The sequence below is a fragment of the Hirundo rustica genome, chromosome 1, assembly GCF_015227805.2.
Source record: "Hirundo rustica isolate bHirRus1 chromosome 1, bHirRus1.pri.v3, whole genome shotgun sequence".
In the NCBI taxonomy this organism is placed as follows: Eukaryota; Metazoa; Chordata; class Aves; order Passeriformes; family Hirundinidae; genus Hirundo; species Hirundo rustica.
The window spans coordinates 133,782,391-133,802,104 of NC_053450.1; the positions used below are offsets into that span (position 1 = coordinate 133,782,391).

Consider the following 19,714-nt stretch of genomic DNA (forward strand, 5'->3'; position numbering starts at 1 on the left):
AGCCAGGACTGCAAGTAGACCTAGTGCTGGAGAAAGATACACCAGTATGAGCAGAAGATCCTCACTCATGGCAGACAGCTTTTTGAAAGGGATATGAAAAATCCTGTTTATTTGCAGTGTAGCTTTCTAGGATAAGCTACCTTAAACTAGTAGATAAAATGAATATAAAAAATAAAAAAATCCCTCAGACATATTGCATCTCTACAGGGAACCAGATAAATCAGACTTCTTTCTTTAATACACAGTTTTGCTGAAGTTTGTTAAATGAAGGTTTCAAGCATCAGCTACTGAATCTCCCTAGCATTATCGGTTCTGAAAGCAAAAACAGTAGTTTTTTGTCTTTTCATATCTGAGGGTTACGTTTCTCTGGTTTACTCATCTGAAACCCTTTTATGCACTCGCCTTTTATCTTGAAAGTGATGAGTCCAGTGCTGCATGTATCAAACACTTCAAAAACAAAGTAAAAGCACATCAAAGAAGATTCAAGCTTGAGGAATGAAAATGTTTGCTGCAACTTTTAAGTGAAGCTGGGTTCCAAAATGTATTAGTCTCTCTAGTCTCACTTAGCACTGGTTTCCCACTCAGTGGATACTGTAGAAAGGATTCCACGCACCACACAATTATCTGACAACTTTTATCTGAAGAAGCTGAGTGGAACAACACAACAATTAAGGTGGTAGGGCCATAACTCCACCTGTCTTTCAGAACCACAGCCTACTACAAAAGGAACTGGACCTAGGTGCCTCACCTCTCAGGTAGTGCACTATCCTGGCTGTTCAGGTAATCAGGTCATACTGTTTCAGTGTTCAGTTAAAAAACCCAATCCACCAAAAACAAAACAAAACCAAACCCTATGCCCCAAAAAACAAACCAAACCAACAAAACACCCCTAAACACAAAACCCCCCCCTAAAAAAGTTAGAACAGCCAACCTTAAAAGTCATAACAAGAAGTTATGGTAATAGTAATCTCAAAACTCCCTGCCATTCACTAATGTAGATCTTCAGATATTGGACAAATCTGGCACTATTGGCATGCTGAAATTACTCACTCAGTCCAGAGCTCTTTGTATAGGCAGGAAATTTGCTTCTTCTAAATAAAAATAACAGGCTGGTCTCTGAAACAGTGATTTTTTTCCAAGTCCTAAACTTACAAGAATATACACAGCAATCTCAATTCCATAAACAATTTCATACCTCTAAGACTGTAAGCCAGGATTAGAACCACAGAAAAAAGATAAGGCAAAATGAGAAGCCATTTATTAAAGTGACTTGAAATAAGCTCTACAGCATAATACTGTATTTGGCTATGAAACTCATTATTACTTCATAAAACAGTACTTGTCCCCACAATACCTTTAAAGTCCATGTAAATGCATTTGACATGTACACATTATAGATACACATATGAAAATACCGACAAGTTTTCATGAAAATACCTACAAGTTTTCATTCTCTTTCTAAAATTCTATCAAGCAACATAAATAGTCACTCCATATAACTTTAACAAATAATCAGAGTGAAGTTTCACACCAACCTGTTTATAATCTGTATACATGATCTTTCCTAGTTCAGGCTGTATTGTTGTGACTGTGGCAAGGGGACAAGAAGACAATAAAACTTGTCTTAACATTTAAGAAAATGTTTAAGTTACAAAACATTTAAATATTGTATGACTTTCTCAGTGTATTTAAATTAAACAAATGTACAGTAGCAAAAAATAAAAATAAAATAAGGAAAATGAATAAAGAAAAACCAAAATAAGATAGATGAAAATTAGATCACAAAAAATCCAGTGCTTCACCAAGTCTTGTCTCTTACTGAAGTTCTGGTCCAGTCATCCCAAAATGGGAACAGTGAAGGTAGAGAAGGCTCAGATGCAAAAACCATTACCTAGACTATGGATTAGCTTCCAAACAGGGATAAAACAATGAAAGGTAAAGTGAGATAAGACTCTTCAAACTGAGAAAAGGCTGTAGAGAATTGGGAATGGTGCAAAAGGTCAGTAGGAATTATCAGTCCCTGCACTCTTACTTTTTAATTAAAGAATATCAGACAACTAATTCTAAATTACTGATAGAAAAATAATGAATTTCTGTCCATTTTGGACAGATTAAAACACCAAAATCTTCTCTGTTGCAAGTGGTAGCAAATTCTAAAGCATACATGGTATTTATGCAAAAGAACTTGATAGTACATATTCAGTAGACTGAGGATATTATACACCACAGAGAGTCTCAGTTGCAACAAAATGGGCTGAGACAAAAATAAATGTTAAATAGACCCTGGATCAACAGGTCAAAGCATCACGGGGGTGTATACGTGAAAAGCTGAGGTGGGTAAAGGAACTGGAAACTGGAGCAGCAAGTATCTCTTGTAGTATTTATTATAATTAAAAAGCCAAGCAATATTCCTACACCCTATTCTTTATTATAGATCTTTACTATAAACAAGTCAGTGAAAAGACTTCTTGCTCTCAAGAAATATTACTGTCCTAAAAGTAAGAGTATGAACTTACATGCATAATTGGCAGTCTCAGGTTTGGCATGAGAAATCTTGCTTAACAAGGATGACTTTCCTGCATTTGGAAACCTAGAAGCAAAGTCAGGATTAAACTGAATAAACTGAGTAAACACCTATATGATTCCTGTATAATTATTTCCAAAGGTATTCTTCAATGCTATCAACTCATTTTTGCACTCATCTACTCAGACTAATTTTTTTTTTTTTTTTTTTTACAAAACAGACAAGTCCCAGATCATTATGATTTATTTTTTGACATCAAATCTGAATAATTTTTCTAAATCCAACAATGTTTCCTAAGGATGCAGGCAGGAGAGTTATGTAAATACGTGTGTACTATACTTAAGGGAATAGTCATTCAAAGTCACTCAGACAGAAATACAGAATTACCATCCAGGTATACTTGGATGCACTCTTCACGTGCTGTAGCTAATTTTGTAAATTATGCTTGCATTCTAAAAGCTGTCATGCAAATATATTTTACCAGATGGATTTACAGTCTCTTAGCATACACATCATGGTTTATGAAAGTCTACACTTTAAGTACCAATGATACCTATGCTAGAGTTTAGCTAACATAGCAAAGCAAATGTAAACTCACAGAGAGTGAGGCTGTGTATAGACACACGTGCACAGTGTATGTGTGATTTTAAGGCAGCAAAGTTGTGTGAGGCATCCTGAAACCTGTACTAACCTGTTTTGTTACCAAGGAAACCTAAAAGAACACCTAGAAGCTGGTATGTGCATACCTAACTTGTAATATTTTCCCCTTACAAGGGATAGCTATACCTGTATTCTACAACGAAAGTGTTCCTTCAGGGACACACCAGCTTTTACAAAAGCTTCTTTGCAGAATACATCTACCCAATGAAATGGAAACCTAAATTAAGACTGATATTGTAACACCCACTTGTTTTAAAGATTAACCTGAGCTGGAAAAGGCACAATAGTTTTGATCCATGTAAAACTTGAAGTTAATCCTGTCATCCAAGGATAGACTACAGTCTTCTTAGCATACACTCCATCCAGAAGGTCCACACAAGACTTGTGTTCCAGTCAAATTCACAAACATTCATCAGAGCGTGATCAAGGAAAACTGTCTACAGGAAAACTCAACACAGTCACAAGATACAAAGGCAAGTGTCCCACAGAAAACAAAATACTCTCCACTTGAATACATGGAAAACTATGGCCTGGAAATACATGGAAAACAAGGCTGGTACTACATTACAGCCTTTATAAAGGGGTTGTACATAAATCTTTCTTAAAAAAAAAGCAACCTAACAACTCTTGTTAAAATAGGGAAACAATTATTGAGTGTGGTTTACATACACTCTGATGTTGAAAGGTGCCTTAAAGAAATTCCAGGTTACTCCTGTCATATCCCTGAGAGAGCACTTTGTTTCCACTGAAGTAGAATATGTTCTTTGAAGTTTAAATTGCAACCCAGGCTAACACATCACAACCTGTACCCAAACTTGATGGGCCTTTCTCAGGTCTACATGTTTGGGGTTTTTTTACCTGATCTAATAGCAAACCACTCACAAAAAAGGTAAAAATAGCAAATACAAAGAGATCAAAGTAAAACCACAAACTAATGGAGACTGATTCATACTCTCAGTAAGAAAATTATATGCTTCTCTAATTGACTGATAATGATTTTTGTATCCATTTGGAAGGCAAACTGTCAGCTAAAATACAAGATTAAAGAAGCATCAGCATCATAAATCTCCTGTACTTTCACACTGATCAAAACAAGAAAAAAAATCTGTCATGTAAATTACTGAAGAACAGTTGAAAATTATGTAACTTTGGAGAAATTTTAAATTAACAAAATTATTTCTAATAACAAAAAAAAAAGGAAAATGGTAGTTAGAAAACCATGCTGTTTCCACTTCAAGTTTCCATTTTTATTGGTATATATCAACTAGACTATTTCCACTTCAAACTCATAATTTCATGTTTCCTATTTTTTTTTATTAACAAGGACCACAGAGCTGATTTGTGTTAACAGATGCTGAATAGAACAAGAGTTGTACAACACTACAAGTGTAGGTTGTTGAAAGCTTTCTCTAAATAAAATATGTATTTATCAGCACTGTTATAAAGCAGCAACATCAATATGCAAGTCCTACTCTTCTAGTTTTTAATTATTTCCTTCCAACATTACAAGATGTTTTTCTGGGAGAGTAGGAAACATAGCCTTTGGAATTCTCTTCAGAACTGCTACTGAAAGAATCTACTTGTGCCAGTGCCATGAAGTTAAACACGCAATATGCAGTGTTCTTGGCTCTGTTTTGCACCTCCTACCTACTTAATAAATATTCTCCTAATAGTATTGTGGCAATCACTGCAACTGCTAAATACAATTGTATTACTAATTATGTATTATCCTGATTCATGAAGCCTTTCACTCGCCAAAACATAATGAATATTTTGAAAATGTTGTAATTCATTTTAATAGCTTTAAACTCAATCTTATTGTTTCAAACTGCAAATAACTTATGTGACAATGTAAATGCACAATTAACACTCATCATCCAAACTCTAAAATTTCTTTGAAATTGAATTTGAAATACTTTGTATTCTAATATTAGTTTTCAAACTACAGTACTTACCCAACTAAACCAACATCTGCTAGAAGTTTCAAATCAAGGTGAACAGTTCTCCTCTGACCTTTGCAAGGCAGAAAGTTTGTAGCCAAAGAGCCTCCAAGACCCCCACGAGCTGCTAAGAATCTCTCTCCTGCTGCATTAAGCTCTCCTGAAAATAAATTTGTTAGTGAAAAAACACAACCCCTGCAGTAGTTCAGTTGTGATTTTCCATTTAAATGTCTCAAGTTGAGACAATTTTCTGTATGCTTCTTTGCAAGAACTGTGCCTTCAAGGTCATGGTGATTTTCCTTGTTTGGCAACAAGTGAAAGCCATCACACCCCAGTATTGTTCTCTCTCATACAGTCACCTGAAGAAAACTGCAAACAGGCAAAGTATGGCCCAAGATGGAGGTTCTGAACCCTCCAATATTTGAATTGAAGAATGCAAGGAAAAATATGATAGAGATGTGGCTCCCTTCAGATGGTTCATATTTTTCCATTAATATGCAGACTGTGATATCTCCCTTAGGGTCAGAATAATTAGAACAGCAAAAAAAGCGCAACATTTGGATATCTTTAGCCCCCTGATATGCCTGCATCATAAACAAATCTTGCAATACACCCAATTCTGTTAAACATCCAAACCAGGGCAATTTGGGAATTTAGTTTTAATTCTAAACAGCCTGAAAAGAAAAATTCTGAGAAACTACAAAGGAACCATTGAGAGCTATTCCAAGAGCATTGAAAGACTGGTGAGTAAAAAACAGGTATGCATTTTTACTAACCTAAAATGTTGACATTCAGCAAGGATCTTTGTCTTTTAAGCATTTTCGTAATTCAGTAAAGATATAGGGACACTTACTTGGGTAAATTAGGGAGACATAATTTATGTGAGGTCATGAATGGGTTCTGTGGAGGATCAGTATGGCTTCCAGCCTTTAACACTTGTTTCCCACAGCAAAGGATTTGTATGTAGTGATACAAATCAACTACTGCTAATTTTTGGAAGGGGATTCTGCTTCTCCAACAATTTTTACAGTGTATTTTTCAACTCTTTGGCCAAACAAAGAAAAACACAGAGATATTTTGGAGAATGTGTAACCTTAAAACGTCCTAGTATTAGAAATTCATTAGATGTTATCAATAAATGTGACAAACATTAGATACCTTAAACAAAGCAAATGTTCTTACCAATCTGCTTGCCATCATCATCAAGAACTGAAATTCCCAAAGGCACATGAACTTCACAATCTTTTCCTTTTTCACCTTTCAGAGCTTTAACACTGTGAGAAATTTAACCAGGCTTAGTAACTTAAGCTGACATTTTGCTTTCTGGAAAAGTTGTAAGTAACAACTTTCATTAAATAGATTCTTACCTGCTGTTGGCTCCTGTTCCAGCTACGAATCGCTTGTGGGGATATTTCTCCCTAATGCTCTTTAAGGTCGTCCTTTCTCGGGCGACGAACCAGACATCACCACCTCTTCCTCCTTCCCCTCCCAGATTAGGATAACCCATTCCACCGGTTCCTCCTCTCACATAGACCCGCAAACTGTCTATGAAGTTGCTGTACTGATAAAACAACAGTTTCAACATCAAAAAATTAGGTTCTGTTTATATTTCGCTTCATAGAAACGTGTGTAAAAGCTCTTGGACTGATCTTTCAAGGCAATAGATGAAACTTCAGAAAGCAGCGCGTATAGTTTTTAATCGATGTTAGGCGTGCTTTCCCCGGCAGCGACACCTCACGGCGCGCAGGGCCCCGGGCAGCGGGCCGGGCCGGGTGCCGGAGCCCCGCGTGTGCCGCCATCGCGGACATCGCCCACGGGCCCTGAGGGGCGCCGGGCACCGCGGGGCTGGACGGGACGGGACGGGACGGGAGCGGCCTGCGCCACCCCGCACACGGGAACTGCCGCGGAGGCCCCGGAAGCGGGACCGCGGCTCCCCGCCAGCCCTCCCCGCCACCCGAGCGCCGCCTGCGGCACCGTCCCCACCGGCCCCGGGCCGGCCGCACTGACCTTCCGCAGCGCCGCCGCGCCGCACCGCACCATGGCGGGAGCGGCAGCCGCCAAGGCCCGAGCGCAGGCCCCGGCCCGTGGCTGTGCAGAGGGCACGGGGCAGGAGGGCGGGCTGGCTCCGGGTGCCGCACGGCGCTGGCAAAGAAGCGGCCCCGCTCCGGCCCTGCGGACGCGCAGGCGCGGCCCGGCCCGGCCCTGCCGGCTCCGCCGCCGCCGCTGCCGAGGGGCTGGCGGCTGCTCCGAGCCGCGGCGCGCCGAGGCTGGAGGGCTCGCTGCCGGACACGGCCGGCCCCGCGCCTCGGGCCGAGGCGATGCTGAGATCCCCAGAGCCAGAAGGAGTTAACAAATCGTCCAGAGAGTTAGAGAGGATGAGAAGGGAGCTGTGAAACAGGGTCCTGCCTCAGTGAAGCACATCTCGTAACCTCAAAGGAGGGACCCTGGGCAGAGGACCACCTGGGCTTTTATCGCACGTTCTTGCTGAGTCCTCAGCTCCTGCTATGTCACTGGCTGTCTCTTGTCACCTGCTGTGTCTCTTGTCCCTTGGCTGGCGCCACAGGTCGTCGTGCCCTTTTTAATGCAAGGGATTGGTGCCAGTTCACGGCCTCTAGAATCCGGCAGTGGGAGGTGGCGACCACCGGTACGCCAAATCAAAAGAAGACTGAGCCTGAGCTCTAATTAGTGTTGGAAAGGAAATAATAATTTAAGCAACAGAAGATAGGATTCTAATTAGTAACTAGATAACTTGTAGCCAATGTACTGTGGCTTCTTTGCCTGCTAAAATGTATACACAGTGTAAAGTTTTGCGAATTGCTATGCTTGGTTTGTGGAAAACTTCCACCTAGTGCCCTGCACAGAATAAACGATGTTTCCTTTAAAAAGGAGAGGTTTAGAAACCCGGCTCTGTCCGTGTTTACAGAGTCCCTAAACTGGCAGCAACAGGAGTGCCTGAGGGGAGAGCCCCAGCTGCAGGAGCGGCCAGGTTTTGGTTATCAGCATCGTGTTCTCTTCGGAACCTGTGTGCTGGCTGGAGACAGCATCTGCTGTTGGCTGTCCCCATGCAGTTGGACCCTTTACAAGCTGTCGGTCATATTGCTGATGTGCTCTCCCTCAAGAAATTGAGAACCGACCTTTAAATTATGCTAATTTTCAGGTTAAGTATGACAGTTAAAAATACATGGCTTTAATAAGGTTTAAAGTGCTTTGCATTTTTAAACGGTCATGAATAAGAAATTATTTTGTAAATTGTGACATCAGTAAGGTCTGAAGAGTAAAACTGGTGAAAAAAAATCAGTCATAGCGTGGTTTGTATTGGAAGGGACCTTAAAGATCATCTGGTTCCAATCCCCCTGTCATGAGCACTAGATCAGGTTGCTCCAAAGCCCTTGTCAACCTGACCTTGAACACTTCCAGGGATGGGGCATCCACAGCTTCTCTGTGAGTCACCACCCTCACAGTAAAGAACATTTTCTGGCTGTCTAACCTAAATATTCCCTCTTTTGGTCTGAACCTATTGCCCCTTGTACTATCACTACTGTTTCGGACAAGTCCCTCTCCAGTTTCCCTGTATGGCCAGTCCATATACTTGAAGATTACTATGAAGTCTCGACACAGTCTTCTCCAGGCCAAACAGCCCAAATTTTCCTGGGCTGTCTTCACAGGGAAGATGCTCCAGTCCCCTTAACAACTTCATGGCCTCCTCTGGGCTTGCTTCAACAGTACAATGTCCTCCTTGTGTTGGGAGCACCAGAACTGCACACAGTGTTCCAGGTGGAGTCTCACGAGAGCAGAGGACAAAAATTACCCCAAGTTTTTTCATAGGTCTCTATTTTGTGGATAAATATTTCTTAGGCAACATGAGCATGGTGTGGTGTTGTTTTTTTCATCAAAAAGTAAATTTTTTTCTGTTCCTTCTTACAGCTTTTACACAAGGTTTTGCATTCTTGATTGTACCTGTTAGCTGGATGAGGAGAATCATTACCATTTACAGTAGTTTAATAGTAAAAATAAATTTAACAATGCATGTTATCTGCTACATAATGAAGTAATTTTTTAAAAATTTGGAAAACAATGGTATGCCTTATACATTCTAAATGGCCCAGCAGAACATTTAAGTTGATGTGAATGGCAGAAGAAAAATTATTACCACAGCAAAAAATTCAGAACTCCCATGTTGTGCTTTCAGATCATGGGGACCACACCAGCAATGCTGAAGCAGGTAATATGTAAAATCTAGTGGGAAGTGTTTTGAACTGATCAGTTAAGAATCAGTCATGACTGGAAAGTAGCAAATGTGGGCCTGGCCTTGGTCTTGAGGCATTTCACAGAGCGCTTGCAGACTGAGACTCCTCTTCCATACTTGGATGTCTCCGGAGGTCAAACCACGTCATGAACAGCTCTCTGCGATCTCCATCTGTCTCTCTAAGTCTTTGAAGTTAGGTCAGCTGAACTTGGACTGTAATTGCTTATCTTTGTTTGAAAAGAAGAAAAGTGACCTGGCCAACCACAGATCCTGAAACCCGGTCTCAGTCTCACTACAAAGCTTTGGAAAAACTCAAATTTGCTGTATTAATTCCCAAAAATATTTGATATGGTACCACCTGGGAAGGAATAAGCATATTGGGGTTAGGAGAAAAACTGCAAAATGAGATAGCTACAAATAAGGTTGAAAAAAAAGGTGTCAGGCTTAAAGGGTTTGTTTTAGGATGGTCTTATTTGATATTTTTTGTAGTAGTCCTGATAAAATCAGTAAGAGCATGCTCAAGAAATTTGGAAATGAGATATACTTAGGAATCACCTTAAGTACAGAAATGTGCTACTTTTGGCTGGGATAGAGTTAGTCTTTTTTCACAGTGACTAGAACGGGGCTGTGGTTTGTATTTGTGCTAAGGAGAGTCTTGATAATGCAAGGAATTTTTTAGTTATTGCTGAACAATAACTTGCGTGCAAAAGGGCTTGCATGGAGCCAAGACCTTTTCTACTCCTCATCTTACCCTCTCAGTGAGTGGGCTGTGAGTTCATGGGAAACTGAGAAGGGACAGCCAGGACAGCTGGTCCCAACTGACCAAAGCATGTCCCATACTATTTGGCATCATGATCAGTAAAAAAAGGGAAAGAAGAGGGAAGGGAGAACAGTTCAAAGTCATGGTGTTTGTCTTCCCAAGTCACAGCTAGGTGTGACGGGCCCTGCTTTTCTGGAGATGGCTGAACACCAGCCTGCCCATGGGAATTTGTGAATTAATTCCTTGTTTTGTTTTGTTTGCTGCACGCTTTTTTGCTTTCCCTAGTAAACTGTCTGTATCTCAACCCACAAGTTGAGATAAAAGTTTTCTCGCTTTTACACTTCCAATTCTTTCCCCCATCCTGCTCGTGAGGGAGCAGCTGCATGCTGCTTTGTTGCTGGCTGGGATTAAACCACCACAAGGGAGTATCTCAGGAGATGGATTTCATTTAACGTAGGGAGGAATTCATGTCATTGTGCAAGGCCCTGGTAAAATCTCATTTGGGGTACTGTGAAAACCTAATCAATTGTTCTATGTCTGAGCTAAAGTTGAACAAAGAGAGGGCTAGAGGGAAGTCAGGTTCATCACCAGAGACCTTGAGAGCCTTTTGAAAGAACAGATCTTAGGATGGCTCAGCTTGTTTACTGCAATAAAACAAAACCAGAGAGGAGACACAAGTGCTGTCTATAAATATATCAGGAAAGTAAACATGAAGGATAAAAACCCCTTTAAATGAAGGAGAAAGACACGAGAACAAACAGATATGTACTATTCAGTAATAAATATATCAGGAAACCAGAATAATGTTTCTAGTCATTACTGCAATTGACTAATGAAACTGCTTTCCCATAGAATTAGTAGGAACAAAAAATATTTATATTTTTAATATGGCACTTGATAAATGTAGGAGGCAATTGTATAACAGAGCCTTTTTTGTAGTGGCAGGGAACTAGGCCCTGTCATTCAGGAGGATCTTCCTGTTCTGTGTAACCATGCCAATTCATAGTACAAACAGCAGAACATTTTGTTCAGATTTATCATTAATAATATGGGAAGGACCTGTCAGTTTTCTCTGAATAGTAGGCAAGATTCAGAAGTCCTTACGAATGCAACAGTTAGATTGTGTTACTGTGACTTCAGTAAAGCATATGATGTCAGCATTCTATAGAAAGGAATAGGAAGAAGGAAATATGCAAAAGAACTTTTAAATGAGATGAAAAAAGTGCAGGAAAGTTGTAGATAGTTCTTCAAGGATCAAGTCACAGGCCCAGAGCCCTCCTTGGATACCAGTACAAGTATGTATCAAATTACACCCTGGTTTTGTGCCGTGTTCTGCTTTTGTGGTACATAGTGTTTGAATTTAGTCCTTACAGCTGTTAAGAGCAGCCTGCTCTGAAGCTGGTCCACTTAGCAGAGCCTTAAATTCAGTGTGCTGCACTTCCTTAACGTGCAGCAGGAGGTTAACGTGTTAATGTGTAGGCTGGCCCAGAGATGCCAGCAGAGCTACTAACCAGTGTTAATTAATTTCACGTAATCAATCAACAATTTAACCTGAAAAAACAAAAATAAAGAAAATCCGGTCTCCTATATGTTATGGGTTGAAGGTATTAAATTTATTGAAATAACATTAGATTTATTTCAACAGAGAGCAAGTTTATGCCAACAAACTCATGCCAGCAAGCAATTAAGCAACATTTCATTTGAAATGTGGCACTGTGCATTTTCTGGAACCTTTTGTAACAATAAGTGGCTCATCACACATACATGATGCTAAGAATTACTGAAACAGAATCATTTAACATTCTGAAGTTTGAAGATATTTAGATGTTTCACTGTCCAAATACATGACTTCAAAAATGTATCTGGTGTCCTGAAGAGACTCTCTTTGCCAGGGCAGGACTGATTCTATCACCTTTCTCTCCTGTTTGCATTGGGTGTGTCATATTTGATCCTCAGTAACAGGGCTGTGAGCACTTCACTGGCAAGCCTGGTGGATGGCAGAACATCACTGTCATTTTTTTACTTCAGAAGCTGCTAATCAGTGATGCAGAGGGTGACTCAATTCTTTATCCCCAGTGAATCAATCCTGTTTACGTACAAGTGTGCCTATGTCACCAAGATATATATAATTCAGTCACAAAAGGCTGGTAGCATTTTAAAGGTTTCCAAACTGATTTATACATAGTCAATGCATGTTCTGAGTTTCGTGATAAATAATACTTCAGTTCCGTCTCTTTCATTCTTACTATGTACTTCACATATCTGTAAATGATTGCTTGAAAATCACAAGGCTATAGCTACCTCAAAAAACAGTTTTACCCCTCTCTTTTCTCTCACGCTATAAATTACTAAATAGTGTACTGTCATTAACTCTAACAAGAAGAAGCTTTAAAATCTCTTCCCCAAACAATTTTAAAGCTTCCACCAGCAGTTTTTTGAAATTTGTGCTATATGTGGTATTTTTCTCAGTCTGGAAAAGAACTAACTTAGATGGAAATATGTAGAAATTAAGCTGAAATCTTTTGGCAATATAGGTTTATTTAAAGTAGAGTTGAAATTATAAAAAAAATGAAAGTCAGTTTTTCTTTCTTTGTGTTTCTGAACATGCACACAGATGGTAAGTTGGCATAATGGTCTTTCTAATTGAGAGCAATAACTTCATCAACATACCCAAGGTCCAGATATTGTACAATGTTGATGTATTAATTTTACAGTTTTATGGAAAAAGAGAAACAGGTTTAACCAATACCAAGGATTGAATACCTTACTTATACCAGGGATACACTCTTCAGTACAATAAAGCCCCACTAGATGGAAGCACCTCAGCTACCATAATAGAAGGAATAAGTGGAAGTACAACAGTTTAATACACATGCTATGGAAAGGTATCGGTATTGGAAGAATTTGGAGGAAAACATCTCATTCTGCCCAGATTCAGCTTTCAACTAAAAAATTAAAAAATCACAGACACTTTTACTATGAGCCATATGAGCCATCTAATAAAACTCAGTGTCAAGCAGTTGTGCTGGAGTCTTTGGGTTTATATGTAGTGTATACTGCAGCTTTGGAATTCTTTTGGAAGCCCTGCAGAATTAAGAACACAACACATCTTTTTCTCTAAATCCCATTTATATTTAGTCATTAGCTCAAAAAAAAAATCTTTCCAAATAGATAGGTTTTCTGCTTTAAGGACTTTTCCCTTCAGCCCAAGCTTTTATGTAGCTTTCAGGTATGTTAGATTTTACAAAGGTGATCACAGATTGGTTTTTCTTGACTTTCCTTGACTTTTCTTGTTCTGAAATAGAAATTTTAATGTCTGATTTAATAAACATGATCAGTGGCTGTCTTTGTGAAGCTTCCATTTTACAAATTTCATGTAACATTTCACAGGATTATTAGTTGCCAATAATTCTGATCTCTGCCAACTTGAATTCATGGGTTCATCCTTGTTCCAGGTGGCATTCTCCCACAGGTGATGATCCCTCAGTGCATGACTGACCAAGTGGATAACATCAGAAAGGAAAGAAGTCAGAAATCAGCCTTCAGAACCTTTTTCACTTACAGATGTGATTTTTTAAGATATTATAAATGAATTTTCATGGAGATTACTGAGAGAACATTGTTGACAAGGTGGCATTTTAAAAAGAGGTACTTTTATTTGAAAGGATTTTTCCCAACAAAAATCTATTCCTTAGCATTTTGATTTCTATAGGTGTGTTCTGAGAGTACCTTGTTTTAAGATTAAAAATGGTGGTTTTAACTAGAAAAAGGAAAAGCAGGAGAAGAGTGATAAAAATAAATCTATAGGATGAAGAAATATGATCAAAGGCTGCCTTCAGTGTCTGTTGGAGCAGAAGGAAATCACTGTGTTTGGACCAGTATCCCGTGCTACTACACCTAGATGTTTTAAGTGGGAATGAAATGAGAAGGGATTGGTGCCACAGCCAAGCAGCTGTGGAACTACCCACCCCTTTACAGGCCTTTAAATGCCTTTGAAATTTTGGCAGTTTCACTGTGAGATTGACAACACAATAAATTTGATAGTGCATAAAGCAAACGAAAAGGGAAAATTTTCTTAACTTGAAAACTTACTGAATGCTGTTTTTTATTAGTGATAAAACAGAGCTCGCTTAAAGGTAGGTTCCTCGTGAAGTCTTTCTAATGCTTTCTTTTTTATGAACACTGTCTTAGAATTCCAAGGAATAATTACATTTACTAGAGTTTTAGCTCCTTTCAATGATGGAATGAGTTCAGAGATAAGCTAACTATATTCCAGTCTTCCAGTTATTTCCTTCTATTTAGTAGTGTAGGTTCAAACGGGGCTTACTTTTTGAAGCAAGATTTTGAAACAGTGTTGACATAGCTTAGCTGGTAAGGCTTCCAGAAGATATGTAATTGTGAACACTGTCATTTCAGAACAGATCTGTATTTGTGTTTAAGTATCATATATGTTGGTTTTCAGACAGAAATTACTAAATTTCTACTTGAAAAAACTGACTGTTCCTGTCATGTTGAACTCCAGTAAAGCATGTTGTGAAACAGACCCAATTTCACCACATATTTGCTCTTTTTCATTATTTTGAACAATGTCCCTGCACGTTCTGGTTGGCAAACAGGAACATTCATGGAAACCTAGGTTTATGAATGGGAGTTTATTAAATGAGAGTGTTCATGTTCCTGATTAGGAGCAGGATTTGCTATCCATTGTGTTTTCCTCCCTCTGCCAGCCCTCTGCCCCTCCTCTTCTCTCAGCCGAGACCCCCCCACCCCCGAAGGCAGTCTCCAGGTGAGGCCCCAGCCCAGCCCGGGCTGACACTGGGCGCTGCTGCACAGAGGTGGGGCTGCCACAGCTCCCTCCACCGACCCGGTTCAGCTGCTGCTGCTGCTGCTGCTTTGCCAGTGCCAGAGCCCTCCCTGGGCACTGTAACCTCGGCATCCTCGGAGCATCCAGCAGCTGACAGACACTTGCAGCCCTCTCATTAATGTCTTTCTTTTTCTCCAAGTGGCTGACTTCTGTTTTTCAACGCTACTGTTTTCCATCTCTCCGCTTAAATACTGTAAGTACAACTTCTGCTGTGGCTCTTTAGTTACTGCCTTTGTGAAATTCTTCTCTCTTGTACTGAATAGTGGGAGTTACTGGTTCAAAATCTCTGAGGTTTGTTGTGATCTCTGCTCCTGTTTGTGCTGTTCAAACGGGCCTTTAGCATTTCAGTTTTTAATTGGATTAAAACGTGAAATTTGAACAACTCAAAATGTTGGTGGTTTCCTGGCTGCCGTTTTCTTACTTTGTAGGAAATTGACAATGTGTCCTTTCTCTGAGTGCTGGTGCCTTGTGAAGTGGAAGTGACAAGAGAAGCTTTTCCATCCCTACTTGTTTCTGGAACCAGTTTTCTAAGAACCCAAAGAAGAGAAACTAATGCATGTTGATAAGCTCTCAGGATGCTGAGGCAGGTAATCCTGCTGCCTGCTGCAATGTAGCTGGCCCAGAGTTTTAGGAAGGAGCTCGGTTGGAGGGTATCTGTCTGGCTCACTTCCTTGGGTTCTGAAGCTGAAGTAAAGGAATACATGACTAGGGACCTCAGGTGGCTGCAGCAGTTTGATTACACATACAAACTAAAAATTATCCCAGGACCCTGAAGCCACAGCAAAAAGGCCTATTCCAAACTGTCCCGGTTCCTGACCCAGTTTGGTGTGAACTCCATGGTGTCACCCCAACTCTGTATTCTTACACACATTCCACATGAATGTTGTATCATCTGTGGATTATTCTCTCTTTAACTGCATCACTAAGAGTTGCAGAAAGGATGTCAGTGTGTTAGCACTTAGAAGATTTCACAGACTAACTTTTAATATTATCAGTGTCCAGAGATATTTTGAGTGGAAGAGCACACTTGCAATTCTGGCCAAATTCCCAGTAAAATTTGCACAGCTGCCCAAAATGTTGCCCTTTTTTCTGGACACAAAGCCTCACATAATTTTCCTAATTATATTTTACATTCTGAATTGGAAACTGTGGGAATAAGCATGGCACCAACTACTTGAAATGGAATTGATTTCGGACACAGAAATAAGGGACACTCTCTGAAAGTTTTGACTGTCTTCATTTTCTTCAGACTTCTTCCTATGCTTGTCTTTTTTGTTTGATTGGTTTCCTCTTTATGTTTATTCTCCTGTTGCACTTTACTTGATAGGGCTAATTAAAAAAATTATCAGGTATTTTAGTGCTGTTTTGTCTAAACTTGATTCAAGGATATGGAATACACATCATAGGAGGACTGCATTTTTCCCAGGGAGAATCTCTGTATAGTAAAGAATATATATTCTGTAGCATTTGAAGTTCTCATTATGCCACCTGTGTTATTGCTCTTTAAATCTCCAATTCTCCAGATAGTTTCTCTGTTTTGCATATATACTAGGAAGAATAATGCCAAAATCATACTTAATTTTCTAATATAAGCCAGAAAGGATTTTTCCCTCTTCCAATCTTGCAACAGCTGCTGAATGAGTTCATAACATGCCTACACTCACCCAATACAGTGTACAGTCTGATTTACCATTCCTTCATTACCATCTTTCTGAGTCAGACTTTCCATGAAAGACTGGCTGTTTATAATTGTTATTTGTTTGCAGTAGCTTAAAATAGCATATCACTAGGAGCCTTTAAGCATCTGCTATTAACCTGATTTTATTGACAGTCCAAGCACAGTAGGTTAAGGGAAGAAGTGTTGGTCTAAAGGAGCAGCTCTGACTTCGGCTTTGGTCACTTCAAACTTGTTGCTTTGGATTTTCATGTTCTAAATGGCATTAACAATTTCTAGGTGCAAACCTAGCTTCCAGCATTAGGGTTCATTGACTGATATTTATTCCATGGTATGGAAAAAACCTATTTTTCTGAATATATGTATAAATAATCTCTTGGGGTACCGATGAGAATTATGTGACAGTGAACTGTATAATGTCAGAATCACTGTGATTTTTATACACTTCTTTTCAGGTATCTTCTTGAAGTATGGAATTTGTATGGAAACGATGGTGGTATCTTCAGCTGGGCTGTATATTGATAGTGAATTTGGTTTATGCCAATCTAGAATATCAAAAAGAAACTCCTCCAAGCCTGCGTGAGATTGACCATCAGTGCTGGGAGGTATCATCCCATGGGCTGGTGGAAATGAAGAAACTCAAGGTAGCAGATACAGTCATTGCTCTCTGGGACTTCATGATGTTCCTAAAGGAATCCCCTAGGCCCAAGCACAATGAACTCTTCAACGATTTAGCCCAGAACTTCTGGGATATGTATGTGGACTGTGTGCTCTCAAGGTCCCATGGAATGGGCAGAAGACAATTAACATCTCCCAAATATTCTTCCACATACTCACACAGAACTTTAGAAGGTAACTATAGGATATGGTACTAACATTAAACTGAATGCTCCATCCTCACACTTCATTGTTTAGACAATTCAATATACTATTTTCCAGTTTTCTGTCTCTACTTGTCAAAAGCATCTTTCAACAGTAACTACTTTCACAATACACAAGACACTAGTAATTAGGGTACTATATTTCTATATTTAACAAAGTGTAAAAAATGCTGGGTGTGCATGTGGAAGTGTGTGGAAAACGATGCTGCATTTTCTGTTCATCACTGTGTGCATATAAATGACAATCCATTAATAAAGTAATTACAATACTGAAAGTTTCCTGGTACAAGGAGTTCAGTCTCAACTTTGGGGAATCATCATTCTGCAGAAGGGAAGCTCAAATCCCTGACAGTTTGAGCCCTATTCTTCCTACTAAAACTACTGACATATAATGTAATGCCCTGGTCATTGTGAATCACTAAACAGTGACAGGTTCTGGTCATCATGATCTGATTTGAGTCTGAACTGAGATCATGTAGGTGACTTTACACCTTACTAATCACTCCTAGATCTGTTGCCCCCGTTCCTCCTCAGCAACAGGCTTTTTTCTGATGTACCCTGTCAGATGATTCAGTTTCTCGGAATGAACATGAAGATTATTTAATCAGAGCATTTCTATCATATTGCTTGGACAATAACTACCTGTCTTTCATAATCTTGCAGGATCTGCTTTCACCAATCCATTTTAGGCCAAAAGGGGAGAAAATGAAGATATTTAAACAAGGCAGCATCAAAATGAAAGAGCACAAAATCACAATATATAATGTAGATATTTGGACAAACTCTTTGGCATGGTTCAATCTCTTTTCTTTTCTTTTCTTTTCTTTTCTTTTCTTTTCTTTTCTTTTCTTTTCTTTTCTTTTCTTTTCTTTTCTTTTCTTTTCTTTTCTTTTCTTTTCTTTTCTTTTCTTTTCTTTTCTTTTCACATAAAGTATTTAATCACTCCTAAACTGTCACTTTTGCTTTCCTGACTTCCAGTTTACCAAGCTTGCCTTTTGCTCACTGCATGAGTGAATGTGTTCTCAAGTCAACATCTCTGTTTTCCCACATAAACTTTAAAGTCTGGATGTGTCATATTTTTGTAGAGTCTTGTCTTTTCAATAATTCTTTTTTAAAAAGTTAATTTTGATGGAAATTCAATATATTTTTATACATTATGCAAAAGCAAAAATGTAAACAAATGTATTTTATACATCATCTTGCACATATTATTAACTTTAAGAACTGAAAAAAAAAAAAAAAGAAGAGGTCAGACCTTAAGCTAAGGGGAAGGATTATGCTCATTGTAATGTCCTGTGCAATCTAGACTTTGTATTTTAACATTGCTTAGTCTAAGCTATGGATTAATTAAAGTATTTTTCTAAGTGGCAAGGTCTGAACAGCAGTAGTTTTCTAGTCTATTAACATGTTATTTGATAAGCCACTACTATATGACATGAAGAACAGTGCTTTACACAAGACTGCAAATAAGGCGATGCAGTCCATCCCTGTCATAGCAGTTGAGACAGGACCATTGCACCAAGTGCTTCAAAGGAGGAACAGACTGACTCCACTACTGCTCTCAGTATAAACTATTAAGCGTGAATAAAATAATTCAAGATTAACTGCCTACTTAATCCAATTCTTCTGGGCATAAAAAATCTGAGAAATGCTGACTGTTCTCTGCTTTACTCCTTGGGCAATGCAGCTTGTTCAGACCCTGTTGTGTGTTAACCTTTTATGAGATTACAGGTGTTTTTAATTATTTTAGGAAATAGTACTCCTGCTGTAACAGCATATAAACCTCATAAGTAACAAATCCATCCCACACAATTTCTAGCTCATATATAGTTTATAAAATATCCAACTAGTCTTATAGATTTGTAAATGTTCATTTAGGTAAATGTAATTCTGAACTGCATCTTCTTAAATATGTCTCCTACAGTTTTCTGGAGAGGGTACAAAAGTAGTGAGAGATTTTTCTAACCCATGAACATCACTTTAAGTTCCTGGCAGAAATAACACTTTGGAGCAAATGGAGTTATTACACACCCAAACACAGCAACTTCAAGCATTGATACATTATGATGAGCAGCAGTTTGAGAGCCATCATCTAACCTGCCCAAGCAATACCCAGTTTATAAAGCTGTGTACTGCATTGCATTTGCAACAAATGCTTCAACTG

General features: G+C 39.1%; 2 protein-coding genes across 9 annotated transcripts in view; one reads left to right on the forward strand and one right to left on the reverse strand.

Annotated features, from left to right (window-relative positions):
• Window positions 1–19,714, reverse strand: part of LOC120752666 (GTP-binding protein 10-like) — a 50,435-nt gene that overhangs the window by 4,916 nt on the left and 25,805 nt on the right. For 2 of the 4 annotated variants that reach the window (XM_040064102.2, XM_040064111.2), the window contains 5 exons: window positions 6,492–6,685; window positions 6,307–6,398; window positions 5,140–5,284; window positions 2,517–2,590; window positions 1,536–1,588 (listed from right to left, as the gene is read on the reverse strand). In XM_040064102.2, coding sequence (XP_039920036.1) covers window positions 1,536–1,588; window positions 2,517–2,590; window positions 5,140–5,284; window positions 6,307–6,398; window positions 6,492–6,685 — 558 coding nt within the window. Of the gene's footprint in view, window positions 1–1,535; window positions 1,589–2,516; window positions 2,591–5,139; window positions 5,285–6,306; window positions 6,399–6,491; window positions 6,686–7,131; window positions 7,265–19,714 lie in introns of those variants that run through there. The other 2 variants (XM_040064124.1, XR_005700789.1) reach the window with 2 other exon arrangements.
• Window positions 13,752–18,294, forward strand: FAM237B (family with sequence similarity 237 member B). Of its 5 annotated transcripts, none has more exons than XM_040064151.2 (4): window positions 13,752–13,778; window positions 15,134–15,187; window positions 17,125–17,521; window positions 18,214–18,294. In XM_040064151.2, exons 3-4 carry the CDS (start codon window positions 17,140–17,142, stop codon window positions 18,237–18,239), a joined length of 408 nt encoding a protein of 135 aa, XP_039920085.2. In that variant the 5' UTR covers window positions 13,752–13,778; window positions 15,134–15,187; window positions 17,125–17,139; the 3' UTR covers window positions 18,240–18,294. The 5 variants fall into 5 exon arrangements, with proteins under 5 accessions (XP_039920085.2, XP_039920075.2, XP_039920104.2 ...); XM_040064141.2 differs by lacking the exon at window positions 13,752–13,778 and adding an exon at window positions 14,152–14,266; XM_040064160.2 differs by lacking the exon at window positions 13,752–13,778 and adding an exon at window positions 15,423–15,581 and having other exon boundaries at window positions 14,980–15,187.